General features: G+C 44.7%; 1 protein-coding gene across 4 annotated transcripts in view; it reads left to right on the top strand.

Annotated features, from left to right (window-relative positions):
- The window catches only part of LOC146835350 (uncharacterized), a 648,392-nt gene that overhangs the window by 302,830 nt on the left and 318,581 nt on the right, over positions 1-26,981 (top strand). For 3 of the 4 annotated variants that reach the window (XM_085600183.1, XM_085600184.1, XM_085600185.1), the window contains one exon: positions 188-304. In XM_085600183.1, the coding sequence (XP_085456309.1) occupies positions 188-304 (117 nt within the window). Of the gene's footprint in view, positions 1-187; positions 309-26,981 lie in introns of all 4 variants that reach the window. The other variant, XM_085600186.1, reaches the window with a different exon arrangement.

Below are 26,981 nucleotides of genomic sequence, written 5' to 3'. Positions count from 1 at the left end.
TCGTTTTCTCTTTTTTGATGTTTGGCAGTTTGCATGTTGTTTTTTTTCTTTCCTGTTAATAGCATACTTGAAGATGTTTTTGTTGTGTTTTTCTTTTTGAGACTTTGTCTGTTAATGTTCCTCAATTTTCCTGTTAATGTTCCTTCGTGCGGAATATTCTAACTCTGATTCTGTTTTGTCATCACAGATTCCCTACCTTTGCTTTATGATGTCTTCCCGGTCCTCCGCTTTGCTGATCCCTGGATGCGTCGTCCATTCCATGTGGTTCCACCCCCTTCCCCGTCTTTGCCTGGTTTCTCCTTATGTAGGTATGTTTCCCTCCTGTACCCCCATCCTTTTTGTTTTCTTATTCTCTTTGTTTATTTCTCTTTTATTTATTCTCTCTATTTCCCTTTTGGTTGTTGTTGAGTTTTTTTCTTTTTGCATGTCCTGTCCTGTTCTTTTTTCTGATCCGTCTGATCTTTCTCTTGATATGATTATTTCTCAGCTCTTATTGTTATTTATTCTTCTCATCCTATATTTATTTTCTTATCCTTTTCCTTTGAATCAAAGCTCCTGATATATTTCCTCCTGCTTCTTGACTTTTTCTTATAGATTTGTTTATCTTCCTTCTCTACTTTCTCTTTGTCTTCTCTCTTACACTTGGGCCCTGGCAACCCTTTTTCAGATTGTATTGTATTTCCTCTCGGATTATTTCACTGAATCGATTTGCTGTTGTTCCTTCTCCTTGTTTTATTTTACTCTTGAACTTTTATGCCGATGAGATTAGTATAATGGAATATTAGAGGGCTGAATTCCCCCATCAAGCGTCAGAGAGTTATGACCCACTTAGCAAAGATGAATGCTGATATTGTATTCTTACAGGAGACTCACCTAACGGAGAATGAGTCATCAAAACTAAAACGAGGTTGGGTGGGGGAAATATTTTATTCTAACGGTGATGGCAAACGCAATGGGGTTATGATGCTCTGTCATAAGTCACTTGATTGTAAATTTATATCAAAGGAATCTGATACAGAGGGCCGTTGGCTCCATGTTAAATTGCTGCTGAAGGATGTTCCAGTCTCCTTTTTCAATGTATATGGTCCTACTGGTGGTGATTCCTCCTTTTGGTCCTCCATTGCCCAGCAGATGGCCCTCTTCATGGAAGATAATTTTATTCTAGCAATCAGATGTTTGATCCCTATGTTGATCAACATTCCAAAGTTCCATTCATTCCTAACAAACCACATAAGTCCTTCATTCATGCTATTACTCAGCACAAACTTTTGGACGCCTGGAGGTTGTGTAACCCCACCACCAGAGAGTATACTTTTTATTCCCCTGTGCATCATTCTTAAACACGTATTGATTATTTTTTTGTTTCCCACAACATTTCACAAGCACTTTTGCACGCTGACATAGGACCTTTATTGTTATCTGATCATGCCCCCGTCTCGATTGATTTGGACATTTTACCAAAAGTTAATACGCCCAGAAGATGGAGATTTAACAACTCCCTTCTTTTGGATCCTGCATTCTCTTCCTCATTCTCCACCTTCTTTGATGACTATTTTTCCTTAAACGATTCTACCTCCTTCCCTTTTTCAACTATTTGGGACGCCTTTAAGGCCTCAGCGAGAGATTTTATTATCAGCTTTGTGGCCAAGAAGTGTAACATTACTCGCAAACGCTCGAGTGCCCTGCTTCAAGATATTAAGAGACTGGAGCATTCAAAAGATGCTCTTGATGCCCTTATAAAAGCGAAACTGCAATTCAATAAAGAATCTACTGACAGTGCCTCATTTTACCTCCTGAATTCCAGCGCAAAATATTATGGTGGGAAAAATAAGGCACGTAAAATTTTGGCTAATTATTTGAAAACCAAACACAATAAATTATATATCGATTCTATTTTTGATGGGAATTCTATCTTAAAATTTAATGACACGGAAATTTTGAATGAATTCGCACTTTTTTACAAATCATTATATGCTCCCGAAACGAATCCCACAAGTCATATGCTTTCACAATTCTTTTCAACTATACAGAAAACTCAGCAAACTTTTCCCGATATATCGTCCTTAGAAGTAGATACAACACAACAAGAACTCTTAGAGGCACTTCAACACTTAAAAAAAGATAAGGCACCTGGGCCTGACGGATTCACTGTCGAATTTTACCTCCACTTCTCTAAATTATTATTACCTAAATTACTCCTTCTGATTCATTCTTTTAACTCTCTGGGGGAATCAACAGGCTCTTTCTCAGAGGCTCATATATGTCTAATTCCTAAAGAGGGCAAAGATCTGAAACATTGTAAGAATTACAGACCCATTTCATTGGTCAATATAGATTATAAGATCTTTTCAAAGGCACTGGCCTTATGCTTGTACCCTATTCTACCAAATATTTTAGGCAGGGAGCAATCCGGCTTCGTGAAAGGGCGAGTCATTAATGATAATACGAGGTTGTTTTTTAATATTTTATCTAAAGCTCCGCATCTACAACACTCTCTCGCTGCTATAGCGCTTGACGCAGAGAAAGCTTTTGATAGAGTTGAATGGCAATATTTATTTTATGCCCTCCGATGGTTTGGCTTTGGTCCTAAGTTTATAGCCCTGATCTCACTTTTGTATTCTAGTCTGCGCGCTGCGGTTTGTGCTAATGGTCTCATCTGGCCCTTTTTTGACCTTGGTAGGGGTGTGTGTCAAGGCTGCCCCCTCTCTCCTTTTCTTTTTAATTTAGCCCTAAACCCTTCTTATCAAAGATTCGTCAAAACACACAAATACATCGTTTTCAGACCCCGACCACTAATGTCAAACTAGCTGCCTGCTGGTGATATTCTGCTTTTTATCTCCAACTCTAGTGAATCAGTTCCTGCCTTTCTCAAGGAAGTTCAATCTTTTTCACTGGTTTCTGGGTATAAACTGAATAGCGATAAGTGTGAAATCTTACCTCTGACTAAATTTACTTTTAAAGTTGATTTTACCCCAACGAACTTTACTTGGAAATCTTCTCATATCAAATACTTGGGATTGAGTTTCACGCCCACGATTAAAGACACAGTTACTTTATGTTTGAATAATTGTATTAAAAAACTTTCCGATCTTACTACTAAATGGCATCCCCTATACCTTTCCTGGTGGGGCCGTTTAGACACTATAAAAATGATGCTCTCCCCTATGGTTTTATATACCTTTTCCAACATTCCAGTCCCCATCTCTCCCCAATTTTCCAAATCGATTAACTCAGTATTATCTTCCTTCTTATGGAACACTAAAAAAGCACGTATGTCTCTTTCTAAATTAATACGCCCTAAAAATGAGGGAGGGGTTAATTTTCTCAACTTTCCTGTTTATCAGAAGGCTTTTTTATTACGGCAAGCCTCATATTGGCTGCTTGACCCCACAGATGATTGCCCCTTATGGGCATCAGTTGAAAGTTCGTTTTTGTCCCCCTTTTCGTTTCAAAAATATCTCTCTTTTTCCCGTAAACCCCAAACGCTATCTTCTCCCCTATTTAAATGTACTTCCAAACTTCTCACTCCTTTACTCCCTTTAACTCCTGATACTCTTAGTCTTGAGTCCTTTTTGGCGTCCACCATTTGGCACAATACGACTCTATTAATAAACAATAAACCCTTCTATTGGAAGTCTTGGAGGCAACATGGTTTGATCTGGGTCCATCAACTATTTTTGAACAATGAATTTATTTCCTTCCCTTTACTTCGACAGACTTATAGCTTGCACGCTGCCCTGATTTCTAAATACCATATTCTTCGACGTACGGTACTTGACGTATACACTAGGCTTACCAGTGATTCTAGTATCTCTCATATCGCTGATGTACCTACTGACTTATCCACTCTTTTATGTACCAAACCTAAAGCTTCTATTTTATATACTCTTCTCCTATCTAAGGGTACACCTAGACAAAAATCCATGACTGAAATCTCTTGGGAGAGAGATTTTAGTGTAGTATGGTCCCCGTCAACGTGGAATAAGATTTGGACTAAGATACGTAAAACCTCCAGAACAGCTAGTTTAACACAAACTTTGTTTTATACATACAATAGGCTTTTACTATCTCCTCACGCCTTAAATAAAAGATTCTCCAATGTACAGGATACTTGTTGGTCTTGCGCATCTCCTGATGCTGATTTGTTTCATATGCTTTTTTCATGTTCATTTGTAAATAAGTTTTGGAAACAGGTTTGGTCTCAAATTAATTTAATTTTTGCTACCAATGCCCCATTCTTTGTAAAGGACATTTTCTTGGGAAGCCTTTCCCCAATTTGGGATAACTACGACATTAATATCAGAATTGTTGATTTACTAATAGCAGTTGCTTTTCAGCAGATAACGAGAAATTGGAAAGATTTCACGAAGATTTCTTACAAAGCTTGGTGGTAGGATGTATGCCATAATCATAGATTGGATACATTTCTCCTGTTTCCTCTACAAATGGCCATGAAGCGAATTCAGTTATGGTTGCCTGCCACAATCTTTTTTGATAAATGTGCATTATAACACTCCTTACCAACCCCTTCTCAGCAGGAAGTACTTAAACCCCCTTGATTTCTATTGCTGTTTTTCTAGGTTTCATTTATATATGCATTGTGTTCTCCCTGATTATCCTTTTGCTGTGTTTTAAATTTTTATCTTACTCATATATCTCCGCTGGAATTTGTACACGATGTATTGTTTTTCTTTTGATCAGTAATATGTACTGTATGTTTCCACCTCTTTACCTTTCATAAACTTTTCTTCTGAACTAAAAAAAAAAAAGAAATTCTGACGCATCTGTAGGTGCAAAAGTCACGCGTTGCTGGAGTCGTGTCACAAGCACGACACAACTCCAGCAATGAATTTTGAGGCCTATTACGCCTGCTTCAAGCAGGCTTAAGGTTTTGACGCAGTGGCGTCCTAGAAGTGACATTGTGAAATCTTGCAGATTTCACTGTGTCCCTTTTACAAGGCGTTCTTGCGTGGGAACGCCCACCTTGCATAAATTATACCTGACGCAGGTATAATGAGATGCAGGGCTTTACAACGTGACGCATCTCCCTAGATGCATCATGTTGTAAATTGGCCACATTTTTTACGCGCCGCTGAGCCACAAAAGTGACGCAACGGCGGCACAAAAGTGTTGCATGGGGCCTGTAAATCTGCCCCACAATCTCTTTGACAAACACACAGCTGGGCTCTTTCGTATAAAAGCTGCATTGGGCATTTGAGCGTGCACAAGAGTTTCTTATTATTGTGCAGTGTGGTCCCGGTGCTGATTTATACTCATAAAGGGACAGATTTACAAGAAACTGGCGCATCTCTGCATCATAGCAGAGATGCGTCAGTTTACTTGTGTCACGTAAAAAAAAAACCTTGCGCCTCAATGGATGCGCCACATTTACAATGCGGCGCATCGTGGCGCAAGGATTGGCCGATGCATCAAGCATCTGTTGGCGCAAAGGTCACGCATTCCTGGAGTTGTGTCGCAAGCACGACGCAACTCCAGCAATGCTCAGGAAGGCCTATACCTATTGTGCCGCGTCATTCCTTACGCCTGCTTCAAGCAGGCGTAAGGTTTTGACACAGTTGAGCCCTAGAAGTGGTGCATTGAAATCTTGCAGATTTCACTGCGTCACTTTTACGAGGCTTTCTTGCATCGAAACGCCCACCCTGCATACATTATACCTGATGCAGGTATAATGTGGCGCGGGGCTTTAAAACGTGACGCATCTCCCTAGATGTGTCACGTTGTAAATGTGACGCAAAGTGGTGCATTGTTTATGCTGCCGCTGTGTCACAAAAGTGACGCAATGGTGGCGCTAAAGTGTCACAAGGGGCTTGTAAATCTGCCCCGTCGTATCTAATAAACCAGCGCTTCATCTACACCAGGGAGCAGCGCATCATCTACACCAGGGGGCCACATTTGGCACCCAAACAGCCCTTCTTGCAACGCCTCTAAGAGACCGGCACCACAAGGCATTCTGGGAACACACGCTTCTCCCGGCATTTCAAATGCGAACGCGACCTCCAGTTCTCGACGGGGTTCGGGGCTGCAGGATGTAGCCCGAGTCTGCCTGCCGCCAGGTGCGGCAATCACTGCTTGTTCGCTCTGGACGAGCCTGACCTCTAGTGGCTAGAAGGAGCCTTGCACCTCCCGCTCCTTGGACGAGGAGCGCGTCGATCCTTACCCTAGCGCCTAGAGCTGCGAATCCCAGCTTCGCGTGCACATCAGTGACATCTAACTCTTGGTAATCCTATGCTGCTGCAGACTGCCTTTGTGGGCATTTCACCAGTAACACAGCACTGCGCATGTATATGCAAACGATGCCAGCTGTGTTCTGCTGTCAGTATGCCTCTGTAGGTATTATTTTTGGGTTTTTTAGGTCTCGCCTGACCCAGTGCATGCGCTGGTCTGGCGAGACTTTTTGTGAGGGCTCAAAAAAGTGCTACAGTGCATGTGCGCGGGCGCGGTCGCGCGCGCCTCCGTTTCGCGGACGCACGGCCGCTTTGATGTGCTCCGTGAGCCGGCACTTTTTTTTTTTTAAAGTAACTTTTGATAGTTTGCCATAGAAACAATTTACTTTTGTTGACATGTAGAATTATGCGGCAGAGGTAGTAGCTTAAGTAGCAAGTACTGTCAATCCATGATTATGTGGTAAATGCTGTTGACGCCATATCACACAAATCCAGAGCCCTTCCATATACCGATAGCTGTATAATCTACTGTTTCAGTAATACTTTATTTCGGCAAATTAGCCATAAAAGCCTTCACAACAATAAATAACACATTTTGCATACATGGCCGTAATATACAATTACAAACAATTGACAAAGTGGTTTTATCTCCATGATTAAGCAATACCTGATAAAAAATAAATAAGAATATTATATTAGTTAAAAGCCAGATTTTAAAAATAAATAACACTGAATAAAACTGGGGGAAGACTGAGAATCTTAAACTATATAGCAAGGGGAGTAAATAGGTTCCCCTTCTTTTATTACAGTTTATAACCAGACCAATTCCTAATAAGATGCACATTAAATAGGAATCTGCTTATACCAAAGACCACTAATTGTGAGGTGTTAGATTTCAGTATACGCTCTGCTACTTTATAGGATCTGACCCCCATTTGTTTACAAAGGGGTTTGATCCGGCGAAGCCTCGGTTTTTTATATGCCGGGCAGAAGAAGAGTAGATGGACATCGTCTTCCCTTGCCCCTGAGGAACAGAAGGTGCACAAATCCGAACCTTTTTCCCCGCCCCACCTGCATGTATAAGCACTGATCGCTAAAACCCCATACCTAAATTGCAAGTATAATGACTTTGCTAAAGGAGGGCCAATCTCATCCATAATTTCTTCAAAATCTTTTATATTTAGGAAATTCTGAGTCAATATGCCAGTCGTAGAACCAAGTGATAGCTCGCCATTGGCATAGGACCAGAAAGTATCCTTTAGAATTTTTTTCGAGGACATAGTCATGTTCTGTGGTGCCTCCCAAAAGTGAGAAAGCCCTAGTTTCTTAAACCATTTGCATATATGCTTTAGCCATGGGGTTTTCAACTGCTCATCTATCTGGATTAATTCAATCAAACCACACTTATAATCGCTCAACTCAGGGGTAGACCAAACCCTAACCCAGTACAACAGTGGTCTCAATAATGCTAGGCACTCTGTTCTTTTGAGATTAATATCAAGGAATACGGGAACAAGGGGGGTCCTGGACGGTATTTTAAGCAATCTGCGTACAAAGTTGTTTTCTACCTTCCCAAATTTGTTAGTACTACAGCAACCCCATATCTCAGCACCATAAAGAGCAGCGGATTGGGCCTTCGCTTTAAAAACCTCAAGTGCTGGAGAAATAGCTTTAGAGTGGCTTGCGCCATGCACTTTTAAAATAGGCAGTGAGTTTTGTTTAAGAGATAATGTACTTTTATCCAACTGTCCTTTCCAGGTCAATTTATTATCCAACATCAGACCCAAATAGTTAAAGCTTCCTACCTGTTCCAATTTACGATTCTCTAAAAACAGATTATTCCTTGAGGTTTTTTTGGGGTTTATAACCATATATTTGGTTTTTGTTGAATTTATTTCTAACCCCTTCTCCACACAGTAATTTTGAAAGGAGTTAACCAAATTTTGTAGACCTCTCGGAGTCTGAGAAATGAGAATAGTATCATCAGCAAATAATAAGGAAGTGACTGCTTCTCCATCTAATTTCGGGGAGTCGTGAGCACAGTTCTTTAAAAATCTTGGGATATCATTAACATACAGCGAAAAAAGTGTGGGGGCGAGCACGCAACCTTGGCGCACGCCTCGCTCTATGGGAATGGCTCTTGATATTTCACCAGCCTTCCCCCATCTAATTTTGGCATAATTCCCTGTATGTAACTTAATAAGTTCATTAAGTAGCTCACCTGGGACAGCCAACTTCCTTAGTGTGGACCACAGCAAGTTACGAGGAACAAGGTCGAAGGCCGCCCTTAAGTCCATAAATGCCACATAAAGGCTGCCCTTCCTGATATTTACGTATTTCCAACAGATGCACATAAACCTAAACACCTGATCGACTGTGCTAATTTTAGATCTAAAACCTGCTTGATATTTGGTTAGTAACTTTGTCTCCTCCATCCAATCTAAAAGCCTGTTTAAAATATGTCTGGCGAATATTTTTTGTAAAATATCTATTAAACTGATAGGGAAACCTTGCCTTTTGGACGACCAGAGCACTGTGTGGAGGCTCTTACCCTTCTTAACTCCGTCGCTGGATTTCTTCGCGGAAAACTCTACACCTTGCAGGACCCACTGCGCGGGTCCCGCTGCGCCTGCACCTACTGAGAGGCTCGTGTGGGGAGCTGGAAACTTCCTGGACCATCTGCACTCCGGCAGGGCTGCGAGCAGCCTAGCAGGGACTCCATTGCCCAGGAGTCCCTGCGTGTCACACCTGTGGCCGCTCTCCCTGCCGGCCACGCCCCCCGCCCTACCCCAGCTCTATATTAAAGATAGGAGTTACCGCTGCGCGGAAGCGAGCGGGAGCGACCGGGGCGAAGACCGGGCAAAGAGCGGGCCGTTTGAGGCCGTTCGAGTACGTGAGAGTCCGGTCCGGGCCCCTCCTCTTTCAGTTCACATTTAGACCACCAGCGAAATGAGCACCAGGGAAACCAGAAGTAAAACATCTTCCCTAGCCGCGGCCGGAGCTGTCAAAGGACCTATTGACACCTACTTTGCTAAAGCTGGCTCTCTTTTGATCGAGGAAATCGAGGTGCTGGAGCGAAGAATCTCCCAAGAAATAGACTGGGTAAGGAGATCTTCAATGGGCCCACTGGCCCAAGCCAGAACCCCAGAAGTTAGATCCTGCCTATCAACTAGTGGTAGAATTGATCAAGCACCATGCTCACTCCCTGGCACCTCAACTACTAATCCAGAGTTCAATATTGAGGTGCTGAGTGACCTTGAGGACATGAGCCTAATGGCCCTACCTAGCACCCAAATTACCCTACCAACACTAACCGAGAACACTGAGGCAGTTAAAGCTATAGAACCTAACACAGATAGAGATAGGGGGGTGAGAGAAGGGGCAATACAAAAAAAGAAGAGGGGGCCCCAAAACAAAGAAAATAATAGGACAAAATCCCCCAAATCCAAACAATCGAGAGGCAAAGGGGGGAAAGGAGCCACCTCTGTCTCTATGCTAGAGAAGTCGGGAATGACAACTCCCCCTAGAATTAATAATACAATTCCATTACCACAGTCCACCAATACCGCGCCAGTGGATATTACCTCTGATGATATCACACTGGAGGACATAGGCACACTCTTAAGGTCCCTATTGAGTCCCCTTGAAGCTAGACTGATTAAAATCGAAGCTAGATTAGTTAGCATTGAGAAAGCCACTGTACAACTTGTTGACGCAAGGAAACTTGACAATGGTGGAATTAAAACTACAATAGAGGGTTTAGGACCAAAGCCCACTAAGGGGAATGGACCACCTATTGCCACAAATAATAAGCCTCCACTCACAAACCCCAAAACTCCACAAGTTGTACTAAATAAGACCTTGCAACCCTTAAATGATAACAAGGACCCAACTCCAACCCAGCCTATAGTAATTGTCACTCCGAAAATAACCCCCCCGCTTAAAGCTACTGCTATACCCGCAACCAATAACAAGGGTGATTCGCCACCTATTGGCGAGAAACCATACCCTAACCGCAGACAAAAGCCTGTAAACCTCCCCCCAGAAGCAGCACCCTACACCTTAGTTCTGGTAGGGGTCCCGGAATTAAAATCCTCAACATTCGAATCCACTACCTCTCTTAGGAATAAAGTTATCAACTGGCTCTCTATTAATAGACCCCTTCCGAGAGGAACAACCAGTGATATCTCCATGGCCAGGAGGGCAACGTGGGTGGGTTACACCAGGAAATCTATTAGTGGGGACTGCATTCTGGTCACCTTTAGAGACCCGAATACAGTCGCATATATCTGCACGTGGGTTTCTGACGAGGACTTTGGCAGTAACATTCAATCACTTCCTCTTTCATTTTTCTACCCTTCGAGCCTCTATAATTCAGAGGACCAGAGATGGGGGCACCATCAAGAGTTGCTGGAGGATTGGGAAAACTGCCCCAGGGAGAGCAATGAGCCCCAATACCATAGGGGAAGACCTATACAGCATTTCCACCAGTATGGGGGGGAGGCTGGTTGGGAAACTGTTACACGGAGGAGGGGCGGGGTGGAGGATATAGGAGAGGAATCCCAGGGCCACATAGAACACATTATCCAGCCTATTTACCCACCCACAATAGATACAGCAGTCTGGAAATGGTAGACTGACAGGTGGATGAAGTGGGGAGTTCTCTAATAGTATCTCCCAGGATGGAGATTAGTATACCCCCAGTCCCGGATATACATACTAGGGCAATTGACATAGTCGAACACAAGCCGGCTCTCGTATTAGGCATGACGGATCTCATCCTGTCTCCCATTAATATAACCTCTATCACAAATTATTCCCCCACTAGCCAAATGGCGCCCATTGAGCTTAACTCTAATAACTTCATCTCCGCAGGCCTAGACACCACCCAATCGGCGCATATAACTGTGATCTCTTGGAACGTGGCAGGCCTAGCCAATAAAATAGACTCCATAGAGTGGGGCTCATACATTAGCTCCAAAAATATACTTCTTTTCCAGGAGACTTGGGCACGTGAGGAAATATTATTTCCGGGCTTTGCCTCCTTCTCTAAACCCGCAAAGTGGGGGGGAAGGGGCAGGCCGTCGGGGGGACTTACGACCTGGGTAGCAACTGACCTAGGTTGTCACGCCACTTGCCTAGAGACCGCCTCGGATGACATATTGGCTGTTTTACTCGAGTGGTCAGACTCCACTAAGCTGTTAGTCATTAACATATATTCAAGGCCTGTTCCTATGCTAAAAGAATCTTGCACTATAGATGAATTATCCGGGTTCCTAGAAGGCATTCCTTACGAACTTGCCTGCTTGGTGGGAGGTGACTTTAATTCACAGTACGAACCACTTTCTGGACTACGTGACGGCCCTTCCTATGAGGAAGATTCATGTTGGTTTGTTCCAGAAACGGTGGCCCCACCACTTAGGGCCTGGACTCCCTTGGCCTTGCAGATTACTGCCCTCACTCTTAATCAAGGCCTAAGGGCTTGCAATGGCCGCTGCAAATCGGACATCCCTAGCATGTATACCTATAATAAAACAGGTAGCGAATCCAGACTGGACTATATTTTGGTCAAATTGTTCATGTGGCCATTAATAGTCGATTTCAAAGTCACTGAAAGAATGGACAGTGACCATAACGCTTTGGAATTGACTTATTCCCTGCCAGGGGGCGAGGACACATCCTACGGACCGGATAAAGATAAAGCAGGGCTCTTACTTGAAAACAATCGGCGGAGAGTCAAGTGGGAGAAATTGGTCAATAGTCCAGATAGAATACCGCAGTTATATGCAAGGATCATCCCATTGCTGGAGAGGGCCTTTCAGATTGGAAAGGAGGTGCAAGATGATCCCAATAGAGGAAAGCTTGCACAAATTCATGCAGACATAATCATTACCTTAGAGCAGGATCTGTTTTCATCCTCAGGGAAAAGGAAAGGCCCCCTGTCCAAAACATCCTGGTATAACGCCACTTGCAGGGAATCCAAGGCCCATCTGTTACTTGCTATAAAAGGACGCTATGGCAAGGAAGAAATCCAAGCTAGGAGAAGATCCTACAAAAGGCTCCTGGAAAATGCGCGGGCGGAATGGGACCAGGATTATTGGGAAAACCTTGTTAAAACCCTAACTAACAGAGACTCGCGCAAATTTTGGCGCATAGTCGCCAATGGTACTGAGGATTTATCCTCGGCAATAGAGCCCAACATTGCGCCCATGATATGGCAGCGCCACTTTGAGACGCTTTATGCTGAGGAAGGGGGGGAACAAAATACAGTTGGTGGCATAAAGACATCTAGTCATACGGGAACTCCCTTTACTGAAAAAGAGGTGAGGGAGGCCATCAAGGGTCTAGCTGCGGGAAAAGCCCCGGGACTCGATGGGGTGCCTGGGGACTTGTTCAAACAGGAACCAGGGATATGGGTCCCATATCTTACACTAATATTTAATGCCATTCTGGGGGGAATGGAGGTCCCCGATACTTGGCTGGGAGCAGAGGTGGTTCCAATTTTCAAAAAGGGTTCCCCTCTGCTCCCAGCCAACTATCGTCCTATCAGTCTCATCGACATACCCCAAAAACTCTTCGGAAGACTGATTTTGGACAGGCTTCTGGCCTGGATAGAGGAGATGGACATCCTGTCCCCCTATCAGGCGGGCTTCAGACAGGGTGTATCGACAGTAGATCAAATTTTCCGGCTGAATCTCCTTTACTGGAGAACAGCCGTAATCGAGGGCGGTACTTTGTATACTATTTTTGTAGACTTACGTGCCGCCTTCGATTTGGTTCCTAGGGCACGGCTGTGGAGAGTTATGGAAGAGCTGGTGATATTCAGGCAATCCTGATGAGATTTCATTATAACAACTACGCCCGCGTAAGGTGCGGCAAAGATGGCAAGTTAACCGATAGTTTCCCCGTTCGCAGAGGGGTTAGACAGGGTTGTGTCCTTGCACCGACCCTGTTTTGCCTCTTTGTGAACGGGGTAGTTGCCCACCTGAACAGGATTGCCAACACCGATGCCCCCAAGTTGACAGGCAGCAGGGTGCCTGCAATCATGTTTGCAGATGACACCCTGCTGTTGTCTAAATCCCCTATGGGGATCCAACGCATCCTAGACGGTTTTTTAGAGTTCTGCTCTGAGCGTGGATTGGAAATTAATCCTCAAAAAACTAAATTTATGATTTTGAATCCTAATACCCATAACCGAGCTCCACCTAGGTTAGGCACAGTCCAATTAGAACGTGTGCATAACATCGAATACTTGGGGATTACTATAAACGAACATCTAACGTGGACGTCACACCAGACTAAAGTGACTATCAAACTGGCTCAGTTGGCGGGTGGCACTATGCGTCTGGCGAACAAATCTTCCTATCGCCCACTAACCCCAATCATTCATATTTATAAAACTCAAGCCCGCGCGGGTGTCACATACGGGGGTGAGCTGTGGGGAAACACCAATCTGTCTAAACTACAGTCAACGGAAAATAAATTTCTGAGACAGATCGTTGCCCTACCGCAGAGCACTCCACTACTGCCCCTAAGATTGGACATGGGAATTCGATCGATAACTGAGGAGCTAGGTCTTAAACCTTTGACATTTTGGAGACGCTTGTGGTGCAGCCCAGATCTCATAAACTACAAAGAGGAGTTACAGGAATTCCTGCACCTACGGAACGCCAAGCAAATTCCATGGATGATTTATGTTAAGGGAATGCTAGAGGAGATTGGTTATCCGGAACTATGGACGGATCCTACAAACGCCTGTTTAAAGACTCCAAAAAAGGTTCTTGTGAGAGCATACCAAGAACTAATGCTCACCAGAGCTATCGATGCCACACGAGAAGGATCTTTGACCCATTTGTTCCTAAAAGTAAAAGATTCTTACCATCTTGAAAGTACTCTAGATGCCATGTCTCCTGTACTAACGAGGAAATTATTCTTACAATGGAGATACGGAACACTTCCCTTAGCATCGTTCACAGCGTCCTGGACATGCCGCTCCTCCATAGAAACCTGCCCAGTGTGCGCACATCCAAAGGAGAATGACGTTCACGTTGTTTTCTTCTGCAAGGGCTATGAGAGGAGCAGGAAATATTGGTTAGTCCCCCTACTTAAGAACTTGGGTTTTAGATCCTTTCAACCTGCTTATAGAGTTTTAAAGACAGACCTCTCCCCCACTGTAGTCTTTGCCCTCTCGAAATTTTTAACTTCCATGTGGTACACCCGAAGCCGATGGGTAAAAGACTCGTATAAAAAGACTCCTTGATAGCTACAGACTGAATTTTATGCACCCTCTTTTTAACACTGTTTTAACTACTGGATCACACTGTTGTTTAATTCGTTTTTAAAATTTTTTGTACTAATGTTATGCATCTTTTATGATCTGTGATCGAAATAAAGATTTCTGAAATGAAATGATAGGACGGTAATTGCATGGATCATAGCGATCTCCTTTTTTGAAAATTGTTATAATTTCTGCCCCTTTCCACGATTCAGGGATCGGTGTTCTGGCCACAATTGAATTACTTAAGAAATTTATATATGGACCCCACACTTCCACATCATGTTTTAATAACTCACCGGGAATTTTATCAAGACCAGGGGCTTTACCCATTTTAACAGCTTGTAGTGCCTGATTAGTTTCTTCTAGGCTAAAATGTAATGGGACAGTACTTTTATCTAAAATGATTTCATTATCGTCAAGGGGCATATCATCCTTTCTATTAGAATAAAGCTTGGAAAAATGATCACACCAAGTACTTTCATCCAGGAAAATATCCTTTGGCGAATTGCCCTTCTTATTTCCCTTGGCGATTAGATTCCAGAACGTACTCTGATCGTGTAGCTTTGCTGCACACAATAGATCCTCCCATAGGTCAGCATCCCATGCTTTTTTGGCTTGAGCCATAATTTTATTATAGGCCAGTCTAGCGTTTTTTATTTCAGTTCGAATCCCGGATTTTACTGCCTGATCAGCCTTGATTTTGCTGTTCTACATTCTAAGTTATACCATGGGTTTTCTGACTCTAGAGGGTCCTTTTTCCTGTTTCCATCTTTTTTATATATTTTACTCAGGACAGGGGTAAAAGCTTCGACCAACTTATAGTGTAGTTCAAGAACACCCTGTGTGCCTAATGAGGGCAACTGGGATGCTCCAATAATTTCATTAAATTTGTTATAAATGTTGGTCAAGGCTTCTTTTTTACCCAAAATATATGACCATTTTAGAGCACGCCTGTTATTAGAGATCTGTATTTCCCCAACCGGAGAGTTCAATAAACCCTCATCATCTGGTCTACAAATGAAAGGTAAAGAATCTAGCCATAATTGAAGAGGAAAATGGTCACTCTCCATTCTGGAGTCTATCTTGAAATCGAGTAATATGGTCCATAGGTTCCGGGAGGCCAATACAAAATCTATATGTGACCTAAGATTACCCTTAAAATAAGTAGGAGCTGGTGGTCTATCGGAACAAAAACGACCATTACATGCTTTTAGATCATGCGACACAGTCATCTGTAAAATCTGCATAGCAGCTATTGAGCTTTTAACAGATCTTGCAGGTTCCAAGGGCATAATATCATTAACAGCATCTTGTTCATCGAACAGTCTTTCCAGACCCTGGATAGGTTCATATTTGCAATTAAAATCTCCACAAACTAATACCTGAGCGTTTTGTCCTAGGTCTTCTAAAATGGAGTCCAAAATTTCTACCACCCTTGATTCCTTATTAGATGGATACGGTCTGTTATAAATATTTATTAGATAGATAGCTCCTTTCCCTCTTGTCACAATTTTAAGACCTAACAGATCAAGAGAGGGAATAGAAAGCTGAGTAACGACTATTTCCAAGGAAACTGTAATCCAGATGGCCAACCCCCCAGATGCCCTTCCTCTATTTGATGGTATTGCTTTAGAGCTGAAGGTTTTAAATCCTAGTCTATGGGGGGTTTCTATCATCCAAGTTTCTTGTAAAAGGATAATGTCATAATTCTCAATATATGAACACCATACTACATCCTTTAAATTCCTAGAAAGACCAGCAATATTCCAGGATATCAACCTAATATTAGGAGTAACTTTTACAGATAATGGGGATGTTCCTAACGGACTTACTTCTCTAACAGTATCAACCTCAGGTATGACTAGGGAATTTACTACTTCCACTTTATGATCTTCTGTATTATTGCCTATTGCCACCGACCGTACTAGTTGGAACTTAACAACCATATCTGCTCCAGCTGCTTCATCCTGTCGGGCATAAATAATCCCAGCAGTATGTGGCAGCTCATCTGTTGACACATTTATTAGACTCAGTGTTACTAAGATTTTTGGATCAAAAATTTCTCTGCTCATGTGAGTCCCCATCAACGGGGTATCTAATGTAGGTACTAAAACATTTTTATCAGCCTTTTGAAGTCAATCGTTTGAATCTAATGAGCTCAGTACTGCGAATCTATTTTCCGTCGGAATTGCAAAATTGGTAAGCTATTAACACACATAGGTCTTAACCTATTCATTGTTTGTACTGGTCTATCTAAATGGCTGTAAAAAAACCCAAAGGGTGTGCGCACACATCATTCTCCCCCAATACGAGTGCGGCTGCTCTTAATAAGACTGTTACAACATGTTGCGGGTATCTAAAATTTATAATGACACAGTCCCCCTTATAAATTTTCCTTGCATTACCTATCCAAGGGACTCGTCTAGTGGACAATATTTGGTCAGAAAGGTTTGTAGGAAAGCCACAATTTTTATTTAGCCAAGCGACTGATTTTGTTTTAAGTGAATCGTGAGATTCCTCTCGGAAATTAGATGATGCTGGGTCTAGGGGTGGGACGTTTGAAAGAACGATGACATAAGGTTCACAAGCTGGTGGAAGATTAGCAGAATGTGATTTTTGCACTGAGACCCTAACCCTCTCACTACTAGATGGAGCTATATTAGTTCGAATATTACTACCAGCTGCATGCGATAAACTCATAGGACTAGAGGAACTCAATACCTCAGTTACAGGCAGCGATACAAGGTGAGCAGGTTGTAACGGTGCCTCAGATAATTTTGTGGGCTGTTTTATCTTCTCTAATATGCCACCTAATCTTAGTACTTCATTTGATAGTGATTCAATTTTCTCCACAAGGGGCTTAACCGTAAGCACTAATTTTTCCTCAAACATCTTAGTAATAAGGCCCATAAGAACAGAGTTCTCGTCGACGTTATTAGTCGGGGTCTCATTATGGACCACTATACTTCTCTGGGATTGGTCCGACAATGTCTTATGATGGACACTCCCCCGCTTGTTTTGGGGCTTCCTACATTTCCTAACAGCTCTTTTCGGAGGAGAAGGAAGGGATACAGGCTCATTTGGGGACTCCAGTAAGGCTTGACTTTGGACAACATAATCCAAAGAAGAATGTGCTAAATTCTCAGTTACGGGGACTTCAATTATAGGGTCCACTATAGTAGAAGTAATAGGACTAGCATCTAAAGATAGCAACACATTTTCTGTTGAAGTCTCCTTCTCCAAAGATTTCCTTCTTTCGCTATTGATTATGCTAACCCTTTTAACCAAATAATTATCCATAGTGGATTTATTTTTAGCCATGTCAATATACAGATCACGTATTTCGCCAATCAGAACCACTGTGGATGAGGGAAGAGGGTTAACAATAGTATATCTATTTATACAAAACCAGCGCAGGGCCGATGGAGCGCCAGAATATATCGCTAATGTCCGACTCTTGTAGATTCCCGATAACAAAGGCTCAGTGTCTGTTAATACGAACCAAGGGAATACCTGAGTACTAATGATGACACAGTTCGTGAATGTACATCCGATCTATCTGACGATATCCATACATTAATGATACAGTCTCACCACAATCCTTACAGCTTAGGGGGGTGGCCCGACCCGGCCTCTTCCGGCCCCCTAACGGCCACACAACGGCCCGCCCTTTGCCCGGGCTTAGCCCGGCGCCACCCGCGCGCGGGCCCGCGATGCGGGGGATGAGGTTGGATTATAAGCGCCTTCAGGCGCGAAACACAATGGGTCCGCTTCCGGGATGAAGAGCGAAGGAGCCTGGGCAATGTAGTTCACCAACTCCCTCCACACAGCGGTCGCGATGCACAGCGACTGCGGGAGGGAGGGACAGTTGACGGCGGGAAGCGCAGCAGCAGCCTCAATCACCAGAAAGCACCCAGGTAGGTAGATTCCACTAAGCAAGACGTGTGAGCGAACCCCGCTCTGCCGTGGATGAGGTTGGATTATAAGCGCCTTCAGGCGCGAAACACAATGGGTCCGCTTCCGGGATGAAGAGCGAAGGAGCCTGGGCAATGTAGTTCACCAACTCCCTCCACACAGCGGTCGCGATGCACAGCGACGGCAGGAGGGAGGGACAGTTGACGGCGGGAAGCGCAGCAGTAGCCTCAATCACCAGAAAGCACCCAGGTAGGTAGATTCCACTAAGCAAGACGTGTGAGCGACCCCCGCTCTGCCGGGGATGAGGTTGGATTATAAGCGCCTTCAGGCGCGAAACACAATGGGTCCGCTTCCGGGATGAAGAGCGAAGGAGCCTGGGCAATGTAGTTCACCAACTCCCTCCACACAGCGGTCGCGATGCACAGCGACGGCGGGAGGGAGGGACAGTTGACGGCGGGAAGAGCAGCAGCAGCCTCAATCACCAGAAAGCACCCAGGTAGGTAGATTTCACTAAGCAAGACGTGTGAGCGACCCCCGCTCTGCCGGGGATGAGGTTGGATTATAAGCGCCTTCAGGCGCGAAACACAATGGGTCCGCTTCCGGGATGAAGAGCGAAGGAGCCGGGGCAATGTAGTTCACCAACTCCCTCCACACAGCGGTCACGATGCACAGCGACGGCGGGAGGGAGGGACAGTTGACAGCGGGAAGCGCAGCAGCAGCCTCAATCACCAGAAAGCACCCAGGTTGGTAGATTCCACTAAGCAAGACGTGTGAGCGACCCCCGCTCTGCCGGGGATGAGGTTGGATTATAAGCGCCTTCAGGCGCGAAACACAATGGGTCCGCTTCCGGGATGAAGAGCGAAGGAGCCTGGGCAATGTAGTTCACCAACTCCCTCCACACAGCGGTCGCGATGCACAGCGACGGCGGGAGGGAGGGACAGTTGACGGCGGGAAGCGCAGCAGCAGCCTCAATCACCAGAAAGCACCCAGGTAGGTAGATTCCACTAAGCAAGACGTGTGAGCTACTCAGACATAAACCGCATATTATAACGGTAACTTGACAGAGACTTTACCAGCGCTGCACCATCTGGACACGGAAATATACCATACAGTAGGAATGTTCCAGTTCTACAAGGAAAGACTTTCAGGAGGAGGACCGGAGACAGGGGTGCCCCCATCCATGCTAATACATCACAAATACAAAGGAAACCATGCAACGCACCGCAGACATTCGGGTCGCCTTTCTTTTTCAATTGAAAGAAGCATTGGCATAGCCAAAAGGTCTCGCTTTTGGGACCTTATACGTTTTTAGCCATGCAACAGTTGATGTTGTTGCACCAAGGATATTGTGCTGCATAACTAAATACTTAAAAGGTCCCAAAAGCGAGACCTATTGGCATGCCAATGCTTGTTCTGTTTACCTCCCTGTGAATTCTGCTCCTTGGCCTGCACACAAATGTCAGCTCCGTGGAGCACAGCTTCACAGATGTGTTTCACTATCTGTAGCAGCAAAGTACAACCCGGTCCAACAAGGAGTCCATTGTGTCTCCTGTACCTCTTTCCACTTACACTTCTAGCAGGATTCCATGGCAGTCTTTTCTCGTGGAGCCATGCCGATTTTGTTGCACTTTAAAAAAAAAAAGGGGGAGTTAGTGTGTGTTCTGTTTGACTTCTGGTTAATAATCCCATATAGTTTAGACACGAGAGAGAGAGAGAGAGAGAGAGAGAGAGTGTGTGTGTGTGTGTGTGTGTGTGTGTGAGAGACAGCATTAAACGTGTTCGCCAATTTGCAGGCGCAGTACCATCTACCGTTACTAGAGGGCAGGCTGCCTGACAACAACCAGCTGTTTTTTTATGGTAATTTGCATACCCAGAAGCCACCGCAGAGCCACGATCACTTTCGTTTCATTGCAATGAGTAAAAACAGCCTTTTTAAGCATTAAGAATCAGAAATTTGTTTATGTGTACACATATTTTGGTAATATAGCATTACATTTATTCATGTCATTATTTTGTTTAGTCGCCGTTATTGTCATGTAATATGAGGAATCTGAAAAGCTATTGAAACGAAGCTTTCTGTGTTGTTTTCTACTTAAAACAGGTCGTGGATCATTGCACTTCGTGTTGCAATGAAACGTGACCACTATTAGTACAATTTTTGGAGGATCTGATTGAGATCCGCTTGATGGTAAGTTAAGACGGAAGAGCTAGAAATTTCAACGGTCACGTGGCGTTGGAATTGTTACTAGAACATGCATTTGTTTTGCAACACTTTTTTGTTGTATTTGTACCGATCAAGTGTAGTTCACTTGGTGGTCCCTAGAGGGAGGACGCTCAGCTGGGATGGAATCATTGCACGTTGTGTGGCAATGAAACTCGCCAGCACGATGACGGAAACGTCATACGTTTTTAGTGGCTGGACTGCGGGACGGCTCAGCCATAACGACTCACGGCCAGGCTGACGATCTCTGGTGCATCACTTTTTAAGATGCTCCGGCAGCGCAGAATGTAGACCTATATCTAAAAGGCGACATAAAGCTACTTAGCGTGGCTTTTCATGTCCTCGTAGATATGGTGTTAGGCAACGCAGTGCAAGTCGCTGCGTTGTCTTACGCTGCATCAGGGGGCGTTCCATGGGCATTGTGGTGGGGTTTCCTAGGCGAAACCAAAGAGTTTTGACACATTCCCAGATTTACAAGGATCTGTAAACGGCGGAATACGTCAAACTGTGCACCTCCCCAGGGAAGAGGACGAGGAAAAATAACTTTCTTTTGCCTTGTTGTTTCCTCTTTCTATATGTGCTGCATTTCACAGCAAACATAGAAAGAGGAAAAACACCTCCATGGATTGTTTTTATGCCAACAATGCACTCACCCTTTCACCATGGTATAAGTGTGCCTGCTTTGGCGCAAGGCAGCCAAAATGGCACGAGCGCAGTGGGAAAGGACAGGAATGCATTGTATATCGTTAATATGGCGCATTCCTGTCCTTTCCTTTTGATGCGGGCAGCGCAGCGAAGTGACTTGCTGTGCTGCCCTGCAGCAGCCCTAGAACTTAAGTTAAGTTGCCCATCATTGAGGCAAAAATAAACATTCTGGGGCAGATTTATGTTCCCTGGCGCATCCCTGCAAATCAGCAGGGATGCGCCAGGGAAGATGCGTCACGCAAGTTTGCCCTTGCGCCACCGCAGATGCGCCGCATTTACAATGCGGTGCATCGTGGCGCAAGGACAAGCAGATGAGTGACGCATCTGCCGGCGTAAGGTTGGCGCATTGCTGGAGTTGCGTCGCAACCGCGACGCAGCTCCAGCAAGGCTCGGGGTGCCCCTATCCCTAACATGCTGCGTCAATCCTTACGCCTGCTTCAAGCAGGCGCAGGGATTTGACGCAGCATGGCCGGAAAAGTGACTGAGTGAAATCTTGTAGATTTCACTCAGCCACTTTTCGGAGGCGTTCCTGCGCCGGAACGCCCCCACCTGTGCAGGTACGCCCACATGTGGCGCAAGCTTTACAACGCGACCCATCTCCCTAGATGCGTCACGTTGTAAATCTGCCGCAGCATGGCGCTGGCTTTGCGCCACCACTGCGTAACAAAAGTAACGCAACAGCGGCGCAAAAGTGATGCACAGGGCTTATAAATCTGCCCCTGAGATACAGACTTCTAGCCACAGATTCCTCACCTTTTGAATATTCCCCAGGTGTCAGACTGGATCTGGAAAGTTTTCAGCAGTACCTCTGTGCGTCATCAGATGGCACGGTGCTGCTACGCTCTGATGCTGATCTGCTCCAGGAATGGCGTGGACAGCATGTATAGGCACCACTGAGAACCTGAAGTAATGCATGGCAGCGCCAGCTGCTGGCTTGCATTACTCTGTCCTAGTATGGCATTCCATGGGTGGAGTGTGGGTGTACCCACTCATCCACCCATTTTTTTACGCATCCCCGGATTTACTAAAGCTCAGAATGCGTCAAAATGGTACACCTTTCTAGGGGAGGCATAACAAGGAGAAATATCTTTATTTCTTCTCGTTGTTTCCTCTTGCTAAGTATGCTTCATTCTGCAGTACACTTAGAAGGAGGAAAATGCCTCTAAGGATTGTGTTTGTGCAGGGAGGTCTTCTGGCTGTTATGCAGGTACCCTTTCACCATGGTGCAAGGCTGCCTGCGTTTGTGCTGTGCTGCAGAATGAGAGCAGGAATGCGCCACGTCATAGTAGATATGGCGCATTCCTGCCCTCTCCATTTGACGCAGTGCAGCAAGTTATCTTGCTGCGTTGCGCCAAATAGCAGTAACTTTGCCCCCAGATGTCCATCAGCATCTAACAATGTTGTCATGTTCTTCCTTTATGACAAGATTTTTAAAGAAAACCCTTGTGCATTTTTCATTTTGCTTATAATGCTGAACACGTCAAATTGAATGTTTGTTGTTTCCCTATTGTTTCCAATCAATTTTGTAATAATTTTTTAATACTCAAAAATCGTTAGACACATCCATACCTTCATTTTGCAATGTCCCCAGCATTGCCATTACAGTTTGCAATACATCAAACTCCTTGTTGCTTTAATTTTCCTTTTTCTCTACCCATCTGTAGGAAAAAAGAGTTTAGGTTTGTATTTTACAAAACCCCACAATATTTGCGTGGACATCATTGACTTGTTGGCCTTGTTCCAGACCTTATATGCGTGTACATGTTCCTCAGATATTGTTTTAGCTTCGAGTATTAAGCCATTCACTCAGGGCCGGACCGGGAACGCAAACCAGCCCTGGCAACTGAGTCGACAAAGCCGCGGGTAGGAAGAGGAGGGATGCACGTGGAAAACACTTCACCTGCTCTTGTTACATGGGGCTGATATTCCAGCTATGCTGCAAAACCGTCCCCCGGTAACAACAAGCATTTACAATGCAATGGTCTCGGCATTGGTAAAGTTAGAGTTATTGGCATTGCTCATGACATTATTTTTGTTTATGTTTTTGTTTTTAAAACATTGAAAGAAACGGCATTGTTATTTACAATGTCAATAGCTTAATCACTCTCAAATGCGAGACCTATTGCATTTGCATCCACACACAGATTAAGCTATTGACATTGTAAATAACAATGCCGTTTCTTTACATGTTTTAAAAACATAAACAAAAATAATGTCATGAGCAATGCCAATAGCTCTAACTTTAACCCCTTCAGTGCCCGCCCCTTTCCCCGCCCTGTGCCGGCCGTTGCATTAGCGGGCGGGGTTTATGACGAGCTGGACTCGTCATGGGCACAGCGCAACCGCGGCCCATGACGAGTCCAGCTCGTCATGGGCACTGAAGAGGTTAACAATGCCGAGACCATTGCATTGTAAATGCTTTTTTTGTTTATGTTTTTGTTTTTAAAACCTTGCCTGGGATTCTGTGTTATGGAGTGGAATTATGTGGAATGGTATTTTGTGTTGTGTAGTGGTATGGTGGAGTTTAACTACGTGGTGTGTTGTTGAATTTGATAGGATTATGTGGTATTCTGTGGCGGGGATTGGATGCATGTGGTTTGTTGTGTATATGTGTTGTTGAGTTGAATTATGAGGTGTGTTGTCGAATTGTGTGGTGTAGAATGGTAGTGTGCGGAATGGAATGGTGTTGCGTGGAACTGTGGCGCTGAATGAAATCATGCTGATAGGAGTTATGTGGCATGATGGCTCGGTTGGAAGGAATGCAAGAGAGAGGCGACAGAGAGAAGGAAAAGCTGGTAAGGATGAGAGTGCATAACATGGGAAAAAGACAGAATGAAGGGGAGAGAAGAAAAAGGAAGCAGGAAAAGTGGATAGAGCGGCAAGTGAGAGAAAGGCTAGAGGATGGAAGAACGAGGAGGGCAGAAAAGGGAATGAAAGGAGGAAAAGGGACAGCAAGAGGAGTGCGAGAAAAGAGAAGGAAGAGAAAGAAAGGAGAAGAGTGGTAAGAGTAGAGGAGGAGGGAGGCAGACTCAGAACGGGGAGAGCTGAACCGGCTGCAGTCAGTGCAGTCGATGCTGGTCCGCACATGAGCCTCACAGAACTCCTGATGTAATCCCTACATGTTCATGTTAAGCTAGAGCTTTTGAACTGTGGTGTTCAATCCGTGGCTTTCGGATTTTCTTCCACCGGGTGGTATGCACTTTCCGTGATAAAACAATGCTAGGAAAATTATTGGTATAAGGGGCACGGTCACTTTTTGGAATGTTATAGCGTGCACAGATATGGAAATGGCACATGGTTGTGAATTGACGTATATAAACTCCTAGTGTCACAAGATTGTGTTTGCTGAAGGTAATGCCCACACTAGTCTTTTCAGGCGTGTGCTGTACAAACCACACTATCACCGGCGTGTGAACGATCAGAAATCAAAGCTCAGTTTCCACTGTGCACAGCAGAGTCTAATAACACTGTGGTGCTTGCCATTTTAAACATGGCATGAGCAACAGAGGACGCGGCCAGTATGCAGACAATATTAAGGAAACTCGTCTTTCTCAATGAGGATTTCCCAAAAAACGATACTCAGTCTAAATGAACATCGAAATCAGCTAGCCGGAGTTTGCTTCAGTTGCGGAAAGGAGAGCGTAGTAGATATATAAGCATAGAGTGATGTTGTGATGTAGTGAGATAGAGAGAGGTAGTGAAAAAGAGAGTGAGAGTGAGTTAGAAAGAGTGAGGTAGTGAGATAGTGATTGAGGTAGTGAGTGAGAGAGAGTGAAGTTGTGAGGTTGTGAGCTAGAGAGTGAGGTAGTGATGTTTTGAGAGAGAAAAGTTGTGAGATAGTGAGATAGAGTGGAGTAGTGAGGTAGAGAGAGTTATGTAGTGAGAGAGAGTGAGGTAGTGAAACAGTGATGTAGTGAGGGAGAGGGATGTTGTGAGGTAGAGCTCTGCCTACAATAGTAGTAATTACAGACCCTTACACCGTCTCCGGAGTTAGACATTTTAAACAATTAGTGGATTAAGCGCCAAAACTCTGATAGAAACATCTGCGCTCTGTAACCCACCGCTTGTGCACACACTTTTATGCAGTTAGCGCGTTAACCCACAGAGCTGTCCAACAGGCCATCCCTGGGTTAAGACCCAAAGCTCCGATTGTAACACCATTCAATGAGCACCGTTAGAGGGGGGGCACCGAGCCCCATAGGGGGCGCGATCGTTGCCACAGGCCTTCCATCCCTTCAAATCTTTAGATTAGGAAATTGAATAAAAAATGCCATCCTTCTGATGCTTCCAGAGGCGTCAAGACCGGTTACCATGGTAACAGGTCTTTTCAGGAAGGTCTGACCTCTGTGCATTGTCCCCGGACACGCCCCCTGGGTTTATACTGTACCTCATTAAAATAATGACCCGACCTCTGCTTTCACTTCCAGTTCACAGTTAGCCTGGTGCCGGGAGGGTCACCTTGTGCGTTCTGCGCTGCACGACTTCACGTAGCCGCGGTCTGCAGACGTCAGTGCAGCAGGTACAGCGGCACCGGAGCTAAGGGGTATCAGGGTCTCATTGCACCCAAATGATGGCCGATATATAAATATCCCACGAAGACCCATCCTTTCAAAAAGCAGAATGCCTAAAAATCCAACAGCGAACAATAAAAAATAAAATACAGGTCACAAGTCCAGGTACAAATAATAAATACTATTGAAATAATGCCAAAAATTAACTAGACCCCTGCGGAAGAAAATATAGAATACCACAATATTTTGCCAGTAAATAAAAAAAAAAAACAGCTTCCCCTCTTGAGTCTAAATGTCAACTGAGCATCCTCGCGGTGCAGGCAGTGAGTGTCGCCGAGTTAAGCGCAGGGACCCCCCCCCCCCTCCGTGGTAGTGTTGGAAAGACGACGCCAGGGGCCCGAGTCTATCACCCCTCCCCCAGTTCCTCTGTAGCACAGGAGGTCAGGCGGGCTCTGGACTGCAGTCATAATAATTTCGCGCCCTTACAGACCGAAATGAAAATGAACGAAACAGGCTATTTTTCACCGCGGAGAGTGAGAATGATTCTTTCACTCCAGCATGTCGGATTCAGGACGGGTTATTTGAAATAAGCGAGCATGTGCGGTGTGTCGATGGGAAGGTGGCACCCGCCAGAGAAGACGGACCCGGATACAAGCTCAGGCCGGAGGGGAGATAGCCGTTTTCAAGCTGCGGCACCAAGTCCGCGCCCTGTGATTTGGAAGGGAGAGGGATGTTGTGAGGTAGAGCTCTGCCTACAATAGTAGTAATTACAGACCCTTACACTGTCTCCGGAGTTAGACATTTTAAACAATTACTGGATTAAGCGACAAAACTCTGATAGAAACATCTGCGCGCTGTAACCCACCGCTTGTGCACACACTTTTATGCAGTTAGCGCGTTAACCCACAGTGCTGTCCAACAGGCCATCCCTGGGTTAAGACCCAAAGCTCCGATTGTAACACCATTCAATGAGCACCGTTAGAGGGGGGGCACCGAGCCCCATAGGGGGCGCGATCGTTGCCACAGGCCTTCCATCCCTTCAAACCTTTAGATTAGGAAATTGAATAAAAAATGCCATCCTTCTGATGCTTCCAGAGGCGTCAAGACCGGTTACCATGGTAACAGGTCTTTTCAGGAAGGTCTGACCTCTGTGCATTGTCCCCGGA

This window comes from Triturus cristatus, chromosome 4_2, assembly GCF_964204655.1.
Source record: "Triturus cristatus chromosome 4_2, aTriCri1.1, whole genome shotgun sequence".
In the NCBI taxonomy this organism is placed as follows: Eukaryota; Metazoa; Chordata; class Amphibia; order Caudata; family Salamandridae; genus Triturus; species Triturus cristatus.
The sequence above is the reverse complement of the archived record's forward strand: the minus strand, read 5'-3'. Positions and strand labels throughout refer to the sequence as shown.